The following is a 17,144-nucleotide window of genomic DNA, read 5'->3' on the forward strand; positions in this document are numbered from 1 at the left end:
GGAACTGATTCACTGATTCAACACTTGATCATCCAACATTTTCGAGAAAAAAGGAAATGTTGGAGCGATGTTGAATAAAAGTTTAAAAACCAACTAAATTTATAATTGTTTTAACACGCTTTCAACATTTTTAACACTTTCGACAATGTTGAAAGACTTGTTCAAACGTCTCAACATTTGGTTCAACAAAATGTTGAACGAGTGTTGAAACAAATCTTGAAACTGTTTAAACTCGAGCCTTTATGAGCGGACAGACCGGGGAAGAGATGGGAAGGAAGTGGAAGGAGCGGGGGGAGGGGGGGGGGTTGCGATGCATCACCATCCCCCATATCTTTAGAGTAGTAAATTTGTAGGTTAAAAGTTTGTAGTCATTTCAAAGTCAGTGCTAAATCGGAAAACCATATTCGCCGTTTTACTCTCTTTAAAAGTACGTCCCCCAATTCATAGGATGAAAAGCGTACAACGAAATGCGGCGAAGATGAGGTCAGGTATCACCACAGAGAGTGACTGGAAATTGTGATTGATAATTTTAAAAAGCAGTCTATCTTTGAATGCTGGAGACGAAGGAGTTCATGTTAATAGGAATCAAAGTACTTTAATGAAAAAGGAATTCAAATATATGATCGAGACATTTTAAGACTGAATTTTGCCTGGAGATGTTTTAAGAAGGTGACGAAATTTCGTTAACTGAATTTAAATCAGTTTAATTCATCTTGTTTTATTTGCGTGAAAAATATTTATCAGTCGTCACTGAAAAGGAAAACCAAATGGTTCCTCTCGGTGTATATGTTTGCATGTTCGGAGAGACATTAACCGCTTAAGAAATTCGGCCAGATTTGGAAGAAAAACTAGCGTTATCTTAACTGTGAAAGTCCAATCGCCGAAAAACCAATTCCCTTTGTTTTCAGTGGGACAAATACATCATTAAAAGTACGAAAACTGAAAAGGCCAGCTAGCATTTTCGGAAAGCCAATAGCAGCTCGTAAATTCGGGCATATGATTCCGTTCACTAAAAGTTTTGTTTCCAGCTAATTAAGAAAAAAAACTTGTGTTATCTCATCCAAATTTACTTCTTCAAAGGACATAAAATGAAATTGGTATGCATGAAACATCATTTTAATGATAGTTTGCTATAATGTTTTCGTTCGGTGCTCGTGATTCAACAGATGCAATTTAGGTTCACATCAAAGTTGGCTTTTGCAACACAGCTGTATAAACGTACCGTCGGGCAAATAAAGTTTCGTGTTCTTATCATTCTTATAACGGCGTGACCTAAGGATTCAGGCGACCAGCTCTAGTTACGACAACTTTTTCAAATTCCCGAGGTGGTCGGCTTACGACAGCTTCGAATGTATTCGATATGTGATTACGTATACCCAACGCATGCTCAGTATTATTGGCAGTAGAATTTGTAATGGCCTACTCCGTTTCTTAGCTTTCTACCTACAGTCTCACTCCATGTCGGTAAAAACATCGTAATTCATCAACGTTAACAGTGATCAACGATTCGAACCACTTTTATTTATTATTTATTTTAAAATTCGAAAGGTGAATTTCGGCCTTCAATAACCACAGTACAATGAGACTGTTATGAATTCAGAAATTTCTATTTATTTATACTGTATTTTCAGCTAGTATCACCAAACCGGATTTAAAAATGCCGGGTTATGGATTTCCAGGACATCTGCAAGGTGAATAAACTTTTTATTCTTACGCTAACGCACATCAAAAAGCTCCCACATTTTAAAGCCCGTCTAGACAGCCTCAATATTTGACCAAGATAATGTTGGTCAAATATTGAACGCGAAAACAATGTTGTGTGGAGGCCGTTTGGAGGCTGTTCAAATGGTTTCAACATCGGGCCAACAGTTGACCTAATATTTCTAGGAACTGATTCACTGATTCAACACTTGATCATCCAACATTTTCGAGAAAAAAGGAAATGTTGGAGCGATGTTGAATAAAAGTTTAAAAACCAACTAAATTTATAATTGTTTTAACACGCTTTCAACATTTTTAACACTTTCGACAATGTTGAACGACTTGCTCAAACGTCTCAACATTTGGTTCAACAAAATGTTGAACGAGTGTTGAAACAAATCTTAAAACTGTTTCAGGTCGGTGGCTACTAATACCGAAGTATTTTTGCGCGGTTTACGAATATGCGGGAAAAGCAGATCTCAGCAAGGGCTATTGGAATCCCAAAAGAAAATTGGGGGTAACCCCGCATTTTTTAGAGATAACTTGGCTACAGTTACTCTACAAAGCAGTAAAGTACAAAGCAATCTGTGGCGTTTTTTTCCAAATTGAAGCTCTAGTATCTCTAGAAAATGCATGGTTACCCCCGAGTATCACGAGATGCGCACAACGTATGCGCAGTGACAATAGTAGGCACCGTCCTTAAACTGAGGCCTTTATGAGCGGACGAACCGGGGAAGAGATGGAAAGAAATTGGGTGGGGGGGGGGGGGGGGCGTTGCGATGCATAACCATCCCCCATATTTAGAGAAGTAAATTTTTAGGTTAAAAGTTTGCACGTTTAGAGAAGTCAGTCATTTCAAGGTCAGTGCTAGATCGGAAAACCATATTCGCCGTTTTTCTCTCTCTTTAAAAGTACATCCCCCAATTCATAGGATGAAAGGCGTACAACTGAAATACGGCGATCGAAGATGAGGTCAGGTATCACCGCAGAGAGTGCCGGACTGAAAATTGTGATTGATAATTTTAAAAAGAAGTCTATCTTTGAATGCAGGAGACGAATGAGTTCATGTTAATAGGATGGAATCAAAGTAATTTGATGAAAAAGGAATTCGAAGATATGATCGAGACATATTAAGACTGAACTTTTTCTGGAGATGTTTTAAGAAGGTGGCAAAATTAAATTTCATTACCATATTTATTCGATTAAGAGCCCACCTCGAATAACCGCCCACCCTGAAATCCCAAAAAGTTTATAAGCGCCCACCCTCGAATAATCGACCACCCTACCCCTCTCCCAATAAAAAAAACATATTTCTGTACTAGCCCTATCCGATCGCGAAGTAAGAGGAGCGTCAGTTGTGTTCCAAAATTTGTTTTAGATATGGTGGTCAATGAACTTTTATATTGCTTATGCCTTCTTTATGATAGCTTTTGCACTTTGCTTTGTCTTGTTGAAGCGAAATAAACTTGTCATGCCTTGTTTTGCAATTCTCTCAAAATGTCCTCGCTTACTGAAGATGTTGGAAATTATATTAAGCGCCTACTCTCGAATAAGCGCCGATCCTCATGGGCCCAAAATTAAATAAGCGCCCAGGGCGGTTTATCGAATACGGTAATTTAATTCAATTTAATTCATCTTGTTTTGTTTGCGTGAAAAATCTTTATCAATCGTCACTGAAAAGGAAAACCAAAGCAGTTCCTTTCAATGTATATCTTTGCATGTTCGGAGAGACATTAACCGCTTCGGAAAATCGGAATAAATTTTGAAGAAAAACTAGCGTCTTTAGTGAACGTCCAATGATATCGCTGAAAAACCAATATCCAGTTTGTTTTCGGTGGACAAATACATCGTTGAAAATACGAAAAAAGGTCAAGTAGCATTTTCGGAAAGCTAACAGTAGCTCTTAAATTCGGGCATATGATTCCGTTCCCTAAGAAAAAAAGAAAAAAATTTGTGTTATGTCAGGCAAATTTACTTCTTTAAAGGACCGTGATAAAATGAAATTGGAGTGCATGAGACAACATTTAATTATAGTTTGCTATAATGTTTTCGTTCGGTGCTGCAATTTAGGTTCACACCAAAGTTTATCTCTGTGCTTTTGCAACACAGCTGTATAAATGTACGGTCAGGCAAATAAAGCTTCGTGTTCTTATCATTCTTTTAACGACATGACCTAAGGTTTCAGGATTTCCCGTTACGCAGACGATTCCGGCAAGGCTGCAACCGAGTTTGCAAACTTTGTGCAGTTAGCAACGCATTTTCTACAACTTGCCTCGCAACGTCGAGACGCAATAATTTTATCCGTTGAGATAAAAATTGCACTAAGCGTCGCCTACTCGCCTTAATAAATGTACTACCCGTAATCTTAGTCGAGTGTCCATCCAAGAAATGTTCAACGCAATCACCACTGGGAACCTGCCCCTATCGTCTGGGACCAAAGTTAAGTTAACGCGTCAAGTTAAAACCACCTTGAAGATCGTAATAAACACGAGGACCACAGGAAAGTACTGCTCAGAAGCAGTTTTAATTGAACGGTCAAACTTGAGGATTTCATCCACATACTCAAAAGTTAGAAACGTCTTTTACAACACAATAAACAGCTTTCATTTGAATGGTCACACTTTAGGATTTTATCCACAGACTCAAAAGTAAGAACCACCTTGTATAGCATAATAAACAGCACCACAAGAAAGTACTGCTCAGTAGCTTTCATTTGAATGGTCACACTTTAGGATTTCATCTACAGACTCAAAAGTTAGAACCATGCATCTTTTTCAGTATTATGATCATCACCAAGTCGTACCCTTTTTTTCTCTTGTCAGCACCGCATGAAAGAATTCCTCTATATCTGATCACACTAGAGTCCTTCCTCTACATACTTCGAATTGGGGGACCATTATAACGCATGCATGGGTGATAGAGCGGTTTCCAATCAAGCGTCGTAACACCAAAACGAAAGTAATTACTCTGGCCAATCACAACAGATGCATGTAAACAACACAACGAACCAATCAGAATTCGAAGCAAATACATGTAACCGGCGCCAAGCACAGGATCGAAAACGCATGCGGCGAAAACACAATTGCTTTTGGTTTGTATTTCCATTGGTTGAGAAAGTGGTGTGATTTTTGTTAACCAATCACAGAGCGTAGTAATGCAAGACCAAAGCAAATGGCGCGAAATTACTTTCGACACTCAATTGAAAACCGCCCTATTACTTAAGTCCTGGTTTAGTTACAGGAATGACAACAGCAAATATACTTAGGAACAACTGTTGCCTATGTGCCGATCCTTACGAACCCAGGTACAGTCAACTCTTTATTTCAGTCAAACGTCTGTAATTTATTTTTGCCGGGGATTTAGCTGCTTTCCGTATTATCGGGGTGTCCGTAATAGCAAGGTGTCCGAAAGGTGTGAGTTGACTGCATCACGGACTCTCGCTATTAAGGACACTAACTCGCGGTCCCGAGGGTGTCCACAATAAAGGAAGTTGACTGTATTTGCACTGGGACCACTGTTGTGGTAAAAAATAATAGATGTACCTTCATTATCAAGCTTTAAATTTCGCCTCATCATCCTATTTCCCAGTGCAACATGGGAATGAGGAATCGTCTGATCTCGCACGCGCTGCCTGCGTTATAAACTCCCTATGTGACGTCAAACATTCAGTTCGCTGATTTTGTGAATCAAACAAGTCAGGTTTTCGAGAACTTGGAAAGTTTGTGATAAGTATGAGGCTTCTACCTCTGCTTGTCGCGTTTATATTCGCGTTCTGTATGTTGCAAGGCCTAAAGCAACGTGCATACAGAGAAGGTAAGCGTTACTCAAGTTTTCAACATCTTTTTCGCTTAATTTTCGCTCACACGTAAAGTTACTCTTTGAATGTTAGAAAAATTTATTCTTTCATTATGAAATGCGTATAGTTTTCTAAAAAAAGTCAACTTTCATTTTTCCCCGCAATCAAACCTGGAAGAACGACAGCCTCTGACGAAACAAACATTTTTTACCAATTCACATTTGAAAAATCCATTTTTATTTTGCGCAAAGAGAACTCAACAAACAAACGAGCAGGTTTCTGGTTACCATGGAAATTTCCACAAACATTTAGCGCGCGTGCTTTCTGACTCTTTCTTATTTTCTTAAGCGCGCACATTCTTCACTGTCTGCGCCTGCGTGGCCGAAAAGAGAAGAAACACACATTTTAAGGCTCAAAAGTTTGATGCAACATTGCACCCAGCAAACTTACAGCTTGTGTTTTGATTTGTCTTGTCCCTCTCGCTGATACTACTACATCCTTTTACGCTGCATTTGTTGCCCGTTGAACATTTCTTGGATGGTTATGGCCAGTACGTATGTTAATGTGACTAGGCGACGCTTACTGCAACTTTTATCTCAAGGGATGAAAATATTACGCCTCAAAATTGCAAGACAAGCTGCAAAAAATGCATTGCTAACTACGTAAAGTTTGCAAACTCGTGTGCAACCTTGCAGCAATCGCTTTGCAATTTCGGGCGCGATTTGCGTTGAAGAGTGCGCGCTGGAGACTCCTGGTGATGCGAGTGATAAGTCAAAGCACAATCACGTCCAAAAAATTACTTACGCTAGGCAGGCTACGCAATCTTTGCGAAAAGAGAACCGAGTTTCACTTTGCTAGTCAACACTGCCTTGGAGGTCGGGATGCACCCAATGCTTTTTTTGTAATTTTTTCTGAGTTATTTTGAACTTCATTATGAAAGTGAGGTCAAGTTTGAAAATTTGTTTTGTTTGCATATGAATAAAAACTAATTTTCATTAAAAAAAAAACTATACACTTAGCTTCGCTTTCATAATGAGGTTCAAAATGGGTTGTTATCGCGTCGTGTACAACAGTACTTGAACTTAAGAGCGGATGTCTGTAAACATCAACCAGAGGTGTGCAATAGCGAAAAATTCAAAATTCTCAAAAAAATTCACAACATAGCCCACGGTAAACTATTGCAAGAAATACATGTTTTACTTCGATCCGATAATTATTTTTGATGTGAGGCTATGATCTTGAATTCACCGCTCCTGAACCAGGTTTTCGGTGTCTGACACCACATGTTGCGAAGACCTTGTTTTAAAAATCAAACCAGTTTTGTTCCAAACAAAAAAACATCCAGTCTGATAAAGTACATAATTATGGACATCATGAATGGTATCTTACTCATCTGAAGTGAAAATTAAATATTTAGGAGATTTTTCAATATTTACAATTTTTTAAGCGATTTCTCGTGATGCCAAATTGACAAATTTGCGAGGCTAAAATCATCAACTGGTACATGGTGTTGAGGATAAAGATTTACACCACGTGAAAGAGCATCATTTTTTCTTATAAAATCCGCTTTCAAAACTATGGGCAACACAAAAGGAGATTTTTGAGGCCGCGAATTACAAGTAGTACTTAAGTGAAATTTGAACTTTTCTGTCACGGCATTCCGATGCTAAAACTCAGATAAACACAACATGAAAACGTTTCAAACAACAATTGTTTGTTGGTACTTGCTAGAGGTTATGGCTCAGGTTCATAATATTACTTTCAATGGTTTTTAATCATTTCGGGCAGGCACAAAAGATTGTAGCAGTTTTATTAGACCCCGAGTTCAAAAGCGTATAAAGGTCACAAAGGTCAGTTTACGTAGTCAACGTTTTGAATTCGGACCAGAATGTTTTGCTTTGAATCTTACTTTAGAACAAATGAAACAATAGCTACAAGTGCTACGTAATTCATACCTTTTTAGCGAGCTTTCTGTACATTGTAGAAACCATCACATCAATCAGGAACGATACATGCATTTTGCCGCGATTTAAAAATACGTTTAACGGCAGAGATTGCGTTACAGTTTGCGCAGACCATTTGCCCCCAGGGGGAGGGGGGCTCCTATATCAAATTGACGAGTTGATCGTCATAAATTTTGAAAAGTACAACTAAAAGGTACCAGAATTTGTTTTGTAGCCGTGGTCTGTATAATTTTCCCACTTAGTGGTACCAATTCTAAAATGAATACGCTTAGTGACAGTTGACTGATATTTATAATAACTTTCTCTTATATGTTTTCGCTCAATACCCTAAAACTGGCTAAAAGGTACCGCCATACCTTTGACAGGTACCAAACCACGAATTTTAACCCCCGAAAGCTACGATCACCCCCGTCAATTTTTATATAAAGGTTCACCCCCCGGGTGCCCTGCGAGCAGAGGCCCTTCAACTTATCTAGGAAGATCAAAGGGCCTCTGCTCGAATGGTACCCCCCGGGCGCGTGCCAAGGGTAATTTTTCACTGCTCCTTCGATACAAACTGTAACTGCGATTTACTTGTGAGCTGTATTTTCTGCCACTGAACTTTCTAAACGTGCAGTTAGCCCACGTTGGTATTCAGATCGCTTCAGTTTGTTTATTTTGCTCTGCAATCCAACTTTAATGCTCGATTCTGGTTTCACGGCGTTCAAACAAATTGAGCCGAAATGGCATCGTGTGAGTATGCCTCGATTGTTGGAGGACAATGTGGACAAAGTGTTGGAAATCCAGCGAATACCCAATGTATTCCAATCAGAGATTGTACGACAGACATTCGAAACTATCTAAGGGCCACGGGATTTGCTGACTGAACACTGAAAACTGAGGCGGAGCTTCTCGTAGGCAGAGCAGGTATCGAATTAATGTAACGCAAAACTCCTGACCTTAAATAAGAATTACCTTTAATAACGCTTGCAATTTGATTCTGAATTACTGGTTATTACATCCACACACATTTACATTAAGTGATTTTTTTTTAAAAGTTATTTGGCCCTGTGCTTTGTCACTGTTACAGTTTCCCGACGTAAAGAATGGGGAGCTTAGTGGGGAGGCGGCAGGGTAAGAGCGAGGAGGGAAACGGGGTTGCGTCACCACTGTCGTCCCTATTTTCCCCAATATTTCCTGCAGTACGACTCACACCTGCTACAGTCGACCACAGTACATTGTCAGTAGGAATAAGGGAGGAGGGTAGGGAGAGCAATTTTTGTCAGAAAGAGGGCCAGGGTTTCACAGCCTGGACGGCACTGCTACGCTATTATTTCTTTATGAAGCTCAATGCTCGGCCCCACTAGCACTTGTGCTATAAAGACTGCCGAGGGTAAATAAAAGTTATTTATTTTATTTTTTTTTTTTTTACGCTCCTTTGGCTGTAAAGCCAGTTCTACAAAGTGACAAAACTAACTGACTAAACTTCAGGGCAAAATTTCCCTTGATATCTTCGAAATCGATGACAGCCATCTAAAGAGGTCTATTTGCTCAAGACATCGAGATGCTTATGGCATCAGACGGCGCTGCCTAAACCGATTCTGCGCCGGTCCCACCAGTTGGGCAGCTAATCATTTCAAGCAAACGAAGGGAGATCGGGGCATCACATTTGTGCAATCTAGACTTATCCACAAGATGACCTCGATATTAGTGCCTGTCGGCTTTCGTAAGTACTCTAAAAATTCAGAACATAGCACCATATATTCAGGCAACATGATCTTGTTGGATCGTGTTCTTACTTTGACCCATTAAGGCCAAAGAAACCAAACTTTGTCTGCTCAAATTCCATTACTGATGGATGAACTATCTTATCATACAACAGACAATTTGTGTGAACAATAAATTGAAAATTGGGTCTTATCCAGATGAACTAGACAGTCACATTGCTTTTAACTCTCCTTGAGTAGCATTCATGGTAACCTCGCGAAACGCCCCACGGGGACGGGAGCGATGAGGGGCGGCTGTATTCGCAGGCTACGTTAGACTGAAATTTGAAAAACTTTATCAAAAATCAAAACAACTGCGCGAGTGTAGACGCAACCAGATAAAATTGTGATAACCCAAAACCGTAATCTCAGTTTGAACTGATTATCTAATTGTCTTTGGGGTCTAGCTGGACGAAACATCGATTTCTATCCCGTGGACAAGGGCGTACGTAAGTGCAAGGTCAGCGGTCTACCGGTGAAATGTATGTAACACAATCTTTGTGACCAAATGTATAAAACGGCCTAAAGTGTTACGATGTTTCCTATAGATGTCCCATATTTCTTAAACATCCAGTGTGGCCGCTCAAAGGTATGAATTATATAGCACTCTTAGCTATTTGCTCCATTTTTATTCCATATTTACTAGTGTTGCGACCGGTTGACAGCGTAAACTGACCTGTGTACGACTTTTGAACTCCGCTAAAATCTTTGACACTGCCCCTAAAAGATAGAAAACCAAGGAAAATAGTCTTACAAGCATAGGTCATGCACAGGCAGTGCCCTGTAGCAAGAATTAATAAACCATTGTTGCTTGAAACGTTTTCATGCTGTGTTTATCTGAGTTTTAGCAACGGAATGCCGTGACAGAAAAGCTCAAATTTCACTAAAGTGCTACTTGTAATTCGCGACCTCAAAAATTTCCTTCTGTGTTGCCCATAGTTTTGAAAGCGGATTTTATAAGAAGAAATGATGCTCTTTCACGTGGTGTAAATCTTTATCCTCAACACCATGTACCAGTTGATGATTTTAGCCTCGCAAATTTGTCAATTTGGCATCACGAGAAATCGCTTAAAAAATTGTAAATATTGAAAAATCTCCTAAATATTTAATTTTCACTTCAGATGAGTAAGATACCATTCATGATGTCCATAATTATGTACTTTATCAGACTGGATGTTTTTTGTTTGGAACAAAACTGGTTTGATTTTTAAAACAAGGTCTTCGCAACATGTGGTGTCAGACACCGAAAAACCGGTTCAGGAGCGGTGAATTCAAGATCATAGCCTCACATCAAAAATAATTATCGGATCGAAGTAAAACATGTATTTCTTGCAATAGTTTACCGTGGGCTATGTTGTGAATTTTTTTGAGAATTTTGAATTTTTCGCTATTGCACACCTCTGGTTGATATTTACAGACATCCGCTCTTAAAAATTACGCGAATGTTAAAAATTAACTGCCACTTTAATTTCCAGAGTTCGAAACTATTGTCATTGAGAACGATTTGTTCTTCAAGGAAAGCAGAAATGATATCACGGTGACTGGGACCTGGCTAGCTCAGGTTGGTGTAACTTTTATGCTTTATATAAAAATGTTTTAAGCGAGGCCCAAACAACAATAAACTGGAAACAAAATAAAACAAACAAATAGACAAGTTTTCTTCTTAATTGAGACTGTTTAATTTTTGCGCTATTGTTTTGTTTTCGTTTAATCCGCTCGCGCCCCTTTGAGGCTTGTTATTTTATATTTAAATGCCTCAGCATCTGTTTCAGAATCAACCCTATTTCAAAAATTGAATTTTCCACTGGATAAAAAATATTTGGGATCCTCACAAAATCTTCACTTAAATTTTTGTTATATCCTTTTTACAGAATCAGTTTTTATTAAGTGTGGAGTCGGAGCAAGTCAGTTTAACGATGAACCTTGATGTAAGTGGTGACAAAGGAAAAAAGGGAAACGGCATACCGAATACGGGCACCATCTGGACACCAAACGACGACATGAAACGTGAAAAGGTGTGTTAATTATTAGCCTGGCGCTATGATTTGTCAGCCTCAGTCAGTCAGTCAGTCAGTCAGTCAATCAGTCAGTCGGTCAATCAGTCAGTCAGTTCGTAAGTCAGTCAGTCAGTCAATCAGTCAGTAAATCAGTCAATAAATCGGTCAGTCTTTCTTTCAGTCAGTCAGTTTGTCCGTAAGTCAGTCAGTCAGTCAGTCTGTCATCAGTCAGTTAGTTTGTCAGTCAGTCAGTCTGTCAGTCAGTCAGTCAAAGAGCGGACCTGCCGACCAACCTACGGATCATTAAATGATCGATCGATCATTCAATCAATCAGTCAATTGAATCAATCAACAAGTCAGAACCACTGATCAGTTAGTTAATCAGTCAGTCAGCTGCTTATAAAAACTCACGCCGTATTTAATACCTTCACAGCCTGCCATTGACACTATAATGGCATCTTGTTTTCTCTCATTTGCTATTTTCAGATCCACAGCATCGGAACGTGTCCTTTAGTCTCCCGTCATACAACCAGCCCACGAACCAACAATGGCACCTGCAAACCAAGGGTTCCTGACTTCATCTCAAAAGTTTGGTCTTTGGCTCGCTCGGTAAAGAAACAAGGAGGATCGTGGCAAGAAAAGTGTTGTACGGGTTAAGAGTGATAACAGGAAAGGGTTGGAACACAGGAAAGATGGTTACTGTGAAAGTATTGGATTTTGTAGCGATGGTTGTAGGGACAGGAATGTCAATTGTGGAAACAACGATTGAAACTGTGAACTGGTTGGCAGATGAAGTGTTTGATGGAGGAAAGGTCGTGGTGGATATGGCCTTGGATTTTGGATGGAAATTGTCGCGGATAGCGATATATGGATTGATTTACTTGAGGGATTTTGCTGTGATGGTGTATACAGATCACATCGAGGGTAAGTAAACAACTTGTGAAGTCTGTATCACATATTTTGTTCGCTCCAGAAACAGAGCCATTGATAAGGATAGTGGCGCATCGTCAGCTGATGTAAAATTAAGATATTGTCTAATTCTGTGTCATCCCGATTGTGTGCTGAACATTCCATTCATGGGTGAAAAAACAGTCGGTAATTTCAGCCTAATACATCTTCTGGCCGTTAAATCCATTCACACCAGCTGAATTGAATCTAATCCAACCCAATCTATTGAATTCTATTCAATTAAGTTCGGCTCTTTTCAGTAAATATCCTATTTTTCCAATTAATCCAGACTTTCTTTAGGTCCATCTAGCACGCGCATGTAATATACATGCGTCAAGTGTAACATGGCTCTAACCCTCGATCGTTAATTGACTTGTTTAATTTTAACTGTTCTGTAGTTTCTGGATGTTTTAATGCTCCCAACCCATGAAAATATCGAACAAGATAACAACAACAAATGTATGGGAGAAAGGGGGTAGGGGATGAAGTGCTCGAGTTGCCAATATTATTGGAATCTTACAAGATGAGACAGGTACAATGTAAGGTGGTTGGGAACGAGAGGACTCACACAATAATAACATTTGTCACACAACAACAACCAGGCTAAAGAGAGGTCCTAATCCTCTCTCTGGAGTCCTAATCCCCAGGCCATGAGAGGTGGTAATCCTCTCCCTCTTTTTCATGAGTCCATCAAGTCCCCAGGCTACAGAGAGGTCCTAATCCTCTCTCTGGGATCCTAATTCCCAGGCCCCCTGGGGACAACCACAACAACAACAAAGGTTTAGCTCATTGTTACCATGATAAGAAGTTCATTGTTACCATGGTAACAAGGATATATGGGGGCCCATTCTGCCACCAAAACTGACCATGTGAGTCAATGGGGCAAAGGGGCGACCTGTATGGAGCACTTCATCCCCTTCCCACAGTTTATTTACTTCAAACGAGAAACAATTATAAATGTTGTTCTAGGCATGTGAGCTAGCCGATGGGCGGCCATGTCTATTGCAACCAAAAGTGAACAACAAAATATTTGAATTAGCTAATGCTACTAACAGAGTCCAAGTGTTCAAACAGCCCTACGCTTGACACTAACAGTAACAGTTTTTACCAATATAGTTGATAACATTATACTTAAAAATTACACTGCTCACAGAGAGCGAAACAATAACAATAACAATTATAGAATGTCTCAATGAGCAAACACACTGCTCAAGTCCAACAGCACTGGGCTGGATAATTAGAACATTAATTTGTACCAATAAAGATAGAACCAACTACAAAGCGGTATGAATTATGTCTAGCAGTATTTAGTTGATAAAACTATACCTACTTAAAAATTTACACCGCTCACATAGAGCCAACGATAACAGTAACAATATTAATTAGAAAAATGTCTCAATAAGGAAAGACATTGCCCAAGACCAACAGCACTGGGCTTGATAACTATAATACTTGAAACCAGAATGATAGGTAAAGGAACCCTCTACATAACAGTAGGTTTTTTCCAATACAGTAAATGCCATACTTAAATGTTTACAAGGTAAGGCCCTTGGAAAGCCTAAGAGGGTTGGGTGGGTGGGAATTTCTCAAACAGTCTCTGGGAGGTCAGAGAACTTGAAGTGAACTACAGTGTGAAGATACGGCCGCATGGTCTTTGACTGACATGAAGGAAAAGCATGAATGTGATTGGTCTAGAGCTAACGCGTCACGAGGGGAAAAAGAGAATCTTGTCACGGTGGAATATTGCGTGACAAACAGTTTGTTTCAGAAGGGTAGCTCATCTCAATTCTCTGACCACCCTTTCATGGTTGTTTGCATTAACTTAAATTTATATTACTTATAAATTGGCTTTAATGCTCCCAACCCATGAAAATATCGAACAAGATAACAACAACAAATGTATGGGAGAAAGGGGGTAGGGGATGAAGTGCTCGAGTTGCCAATATTATTGGAATCTTACAAGATGAGACAGGTACAATGTAAGGTGGTTGGGAACGAGAGGACTCACACAATAATAACATTTGTCACACAACAACAACCAGGCTAAAGAGAGGTCCTAATCCTCTCTCTGGAGTCCTAATCCCCAGGCCATGAGAGGTGGTAATCCTCTCCCTCTTTTTCATGAGTCCATCAAGTCCCCAGGCTACAGAGAGGTCCTAATCCTCTCTCTGGGATCCTAATTCCCAGGCCCCCTGGGGACAACCACAACAACAACAAAGGTTTAGCTCATTGTTACCATGATAAGAAGTTCATTGTTACCATGGTAACAAGGATATATGGGGGGCCCATTCTGCCACCAAAACTGACCATGTGAGTCTATGGGGCAAAGGGGCGACCTGTATGGAGCACTTCATCCCCAAAAATACACAAAGTGTATTCCCCATAGACGAACAATAAGAAGAAAATAAGCTCATAAAATCAATCTAGAATATACAAGACTGCAAATGGAATTCGGCCATCGGAAAGTGGCCGACTAATGCTGTTGGTAAGTTTCGGGAAAAATCTTGGAACCCGGGCCCCTTTGTATCCAATATCTGCACCATACCTAAGACTGTTACATAAACTCAAGACAAATAAATGGTCTGGGTGGTCAATAAGCACCCTCTCTAGGTTATTGACATTAATAGGAGTGGGTAAGGACCCAGTGAATGCTTCACTTTCTCCGGGAAGGGTTGGAGTGAAGGGTTCCCTTGTGTCCATCCCTTGCAGTGTCTCGATCGTGTTCCCTGGGCTCTCGTAGTTTCCCTGGAAGTTTGGGGCAGTCACGTCCCGGGTGTGCCCCTGCACACTTGTTACAGACATGTTTGAAACTACAGGGGTCCCTGTTGCACCACCCACTACGGTTGAAGTTATGGCAAGTGCCTCTGCGCTCGGCCCCAGTTGAGACACTACTAGTTTGGGGTCCATTTGAAAAAAGAGGATACTCCTCCTTTAGCACAGATGGTGCCACCGTAAATATCGTAAGCCATAGCTGCTGATCAATTTCCGACCACACACGGGTCTTATGTTGACCAGCTTTTTGGCGGAATTTATAATCATAAATTGCCCATCCTAGACCCTTATGTACCCGTGCAGCATACCTAATCAAGCTAAGGTACTGTAATAGCTCTTGGGAACGCAGAGGGAACTTCTGCGTGAAAACGATCATATACGTCGTGAACGCGGTGGTCCACTGATCAATCTCTGTGATAGAGGTGGATGTTTTGCCTTTCTTTGAGACTCGAACAACTGAATTGTCAAGGGTGAGCACCAGAGTATCATCCTCATTGAACTCTGCTAGACTTTTTGGAAGGAGCTTTGATAACTCAAAGAACTCACCGGACTGTATATCCTTCACGTATTGCGCAGGGATGTCCTGGAATGGCGCCGCATGTTGACATACATTCGATGGAGTTGCTGTTTGCTGTAGTGTGACAGGCTCGATGGCTGCTGTGGCGGGAATGGGATTTGAAGCTGTTTGCGAGGAACTTGGCTGCAAAACCTGAACAGCGGCCAGAGCTGCTTCGTTGGCGAGTTCCCTCGAGGCAGCAGCGATAGACTCCTGAACCAGTTGGCGAATTGTATTTAATTGTCCTTGCGAGAAGGTGGCATCGTTCGCATTTGCGTTGACCACATGGTCTTGGGAATTTACCCCCACGTTGTTTGGTAGATTTGGTTCTCGCAGATTTGCGTTTGAAGCCGTGACTTGGGGACCAGACCCTCTTAGCCGGTTCAAAAGAGTGGCCCTGTTGCCGGTGGAAGCAATCTTCTTTTGTCGGCACAAGTTTCTTAGTTTTTGGACCGAAAAACTGTTCAGAAGTGCGGCATCGGCGACCACATTCCTCTCTTGAACGCGGGACTTTCGACGAAGCGGCGGCATTGTCCTTGTCTGTGTACGTAAACTTGAACGGAAGTTCGTAGAAACGAACCAAAACACACTAAAAAACTCCGCTAGAGCGAAGTTCAGACGAGTAATAACGGCAAAAATTCACAATTAGCTACAATTTCTCAAACAGTCTCTGGGAGGTCAGAGAACTTGAAGTGAACTACAGTGTGAAGATACGGCCGCATGGTCTTTGACTGACATGAAGGAAAAGCATGAATGTGATTGGTCTAGAGCTAACGCGTCACGAGGGGAAAAAGAGAATCTTGTCACGGTGGAATATTGCGTGACAAACAGTTTGTTTCAGAAGGGTAGCTCATCTCAATTCTCTGACCTCCCTTTCATGGTTGTTTGCATTAACTTAAATTTATATTACTTATAAATTGGCTTTTATATTCAGGGTTGTTTTACAATGGGTTCACTACAATTGGTTAAAATGTTGTGAGCTCCCTGTCAGTACACGCGAGTTGTTATCCTTCTTTTTCCTGTGCCTGTAGGCGAAGCAAAATAAAATAAAATAAAATAGAGGGGAGTGCTCCATAAGCGTAAAAAAGGGGGGATACGTCATGTTCTTCTACCCAACGTAAAACGCTATATGACGGCAAAGCCAGAGCTGATACGATTTGTATTTTTGTTCCCTAGGTTACCTTCTGATGATCAGAGACATGCTGTGGGATGTAATGTTGTTTTGGATTGTACTGAATATTGCCGTCACATTTGTGTCCATGGTCATAGGCTACCTACTGAAAAAACTGAGGTGCGTTGAATGACACAATAAGCAGCCATCTTCCTTCTCTTCGGTCCCCAAAGTGTAAGGTACACACTTCTGAATGGGGATTAGCCAAGAGGAAACTCCTTAAAACTGAGAAATGATGAAGGGTACGCCGATTAACCACGAGGAAACTGGACAATGAGGGGGAAACCGGAGAAGAAGAGGGGGAGGGGGGAGGGCGCTCCCATATGGAGATAAAAGGGGTGCATCGGGTCGCCTCCGTGTGTTATTTCTATGCTGCAAATGACCAGAAGAAAGCAATTTATGCAGGGGACTACAAGCGTTGAAGAAATTCGTAAATAAGCAGCTTTCAGGGTCGGTTTGCCGTCTCAGTTTCCTCAATTGTCGTCTTTTATTGT

The 17,144-nt window shown here is 40.6% G+C and overlaps 1 protein-coding gene across 3 annotated transcripts; it reads left to right on the forward strand.

The window, feature by feature from the left end:
* The first annotated feature begins 5,386 nt into the window (after positions 1-5,386).
* LOC146484771 (uncharacterized) lies at positions 5,387-16,770 on the forward strand. 3 transcript variants are annotated; one of them, XR_014863519.1, is made up of 6 exons: positions 5,387-5,514; positions 10,682-10,767; positions 11,078-11,221; positions 11,637-11,649; positions 11,739-12,127; positions 16,656-16,770. XR_014863519.1 is itself a non-coding variant. In XM_085104214.1 (4 exons), the coding sequence occupies exons 1-4, from the start codon at positions 5,433-5,435 to the stop codon at positions 11,858-11,860; spliced, it is 483 nt and encodes a 160-aa protein (XP_084960340.1). In that variant the 5' UTR covers positions 5,387-5,432; the 3' UTR covers positions 11,861-12,274. The 3 variants fall into 3 exon arrangements, 1 of the variants encoding a protein (XP_084960340.1); XR_014863518.1 differs by lacking the exon at positions 11,637-11,649 and having other exon boundaries at positions 11,690-12,127; XM_085104214.1 differs by lacking the exons at positions 11,637-11,649; positions 16,656-16,770 and having other exon boundaries at positions 11,690-12,274.
* Positions 16,771-17,144: the final 374 nt, after the last annotated feature.

Source organism: Pavona decussata, unplaced genomic scaffold (genome assembly GCF_977016875.1).
Source record: "Pavona decussata unplaced genomic scaffold, jaPavDecu1.1 SCAFFOLD_29, whole genome shotgun sequence".
Taxonomy (NCBI): domain Eukaryota; kingdom Metazoa; phylum Cnidaria; class Anthozoa; order Scleractinia; family Agariciidae; genus Pavona; species Pavona decussata.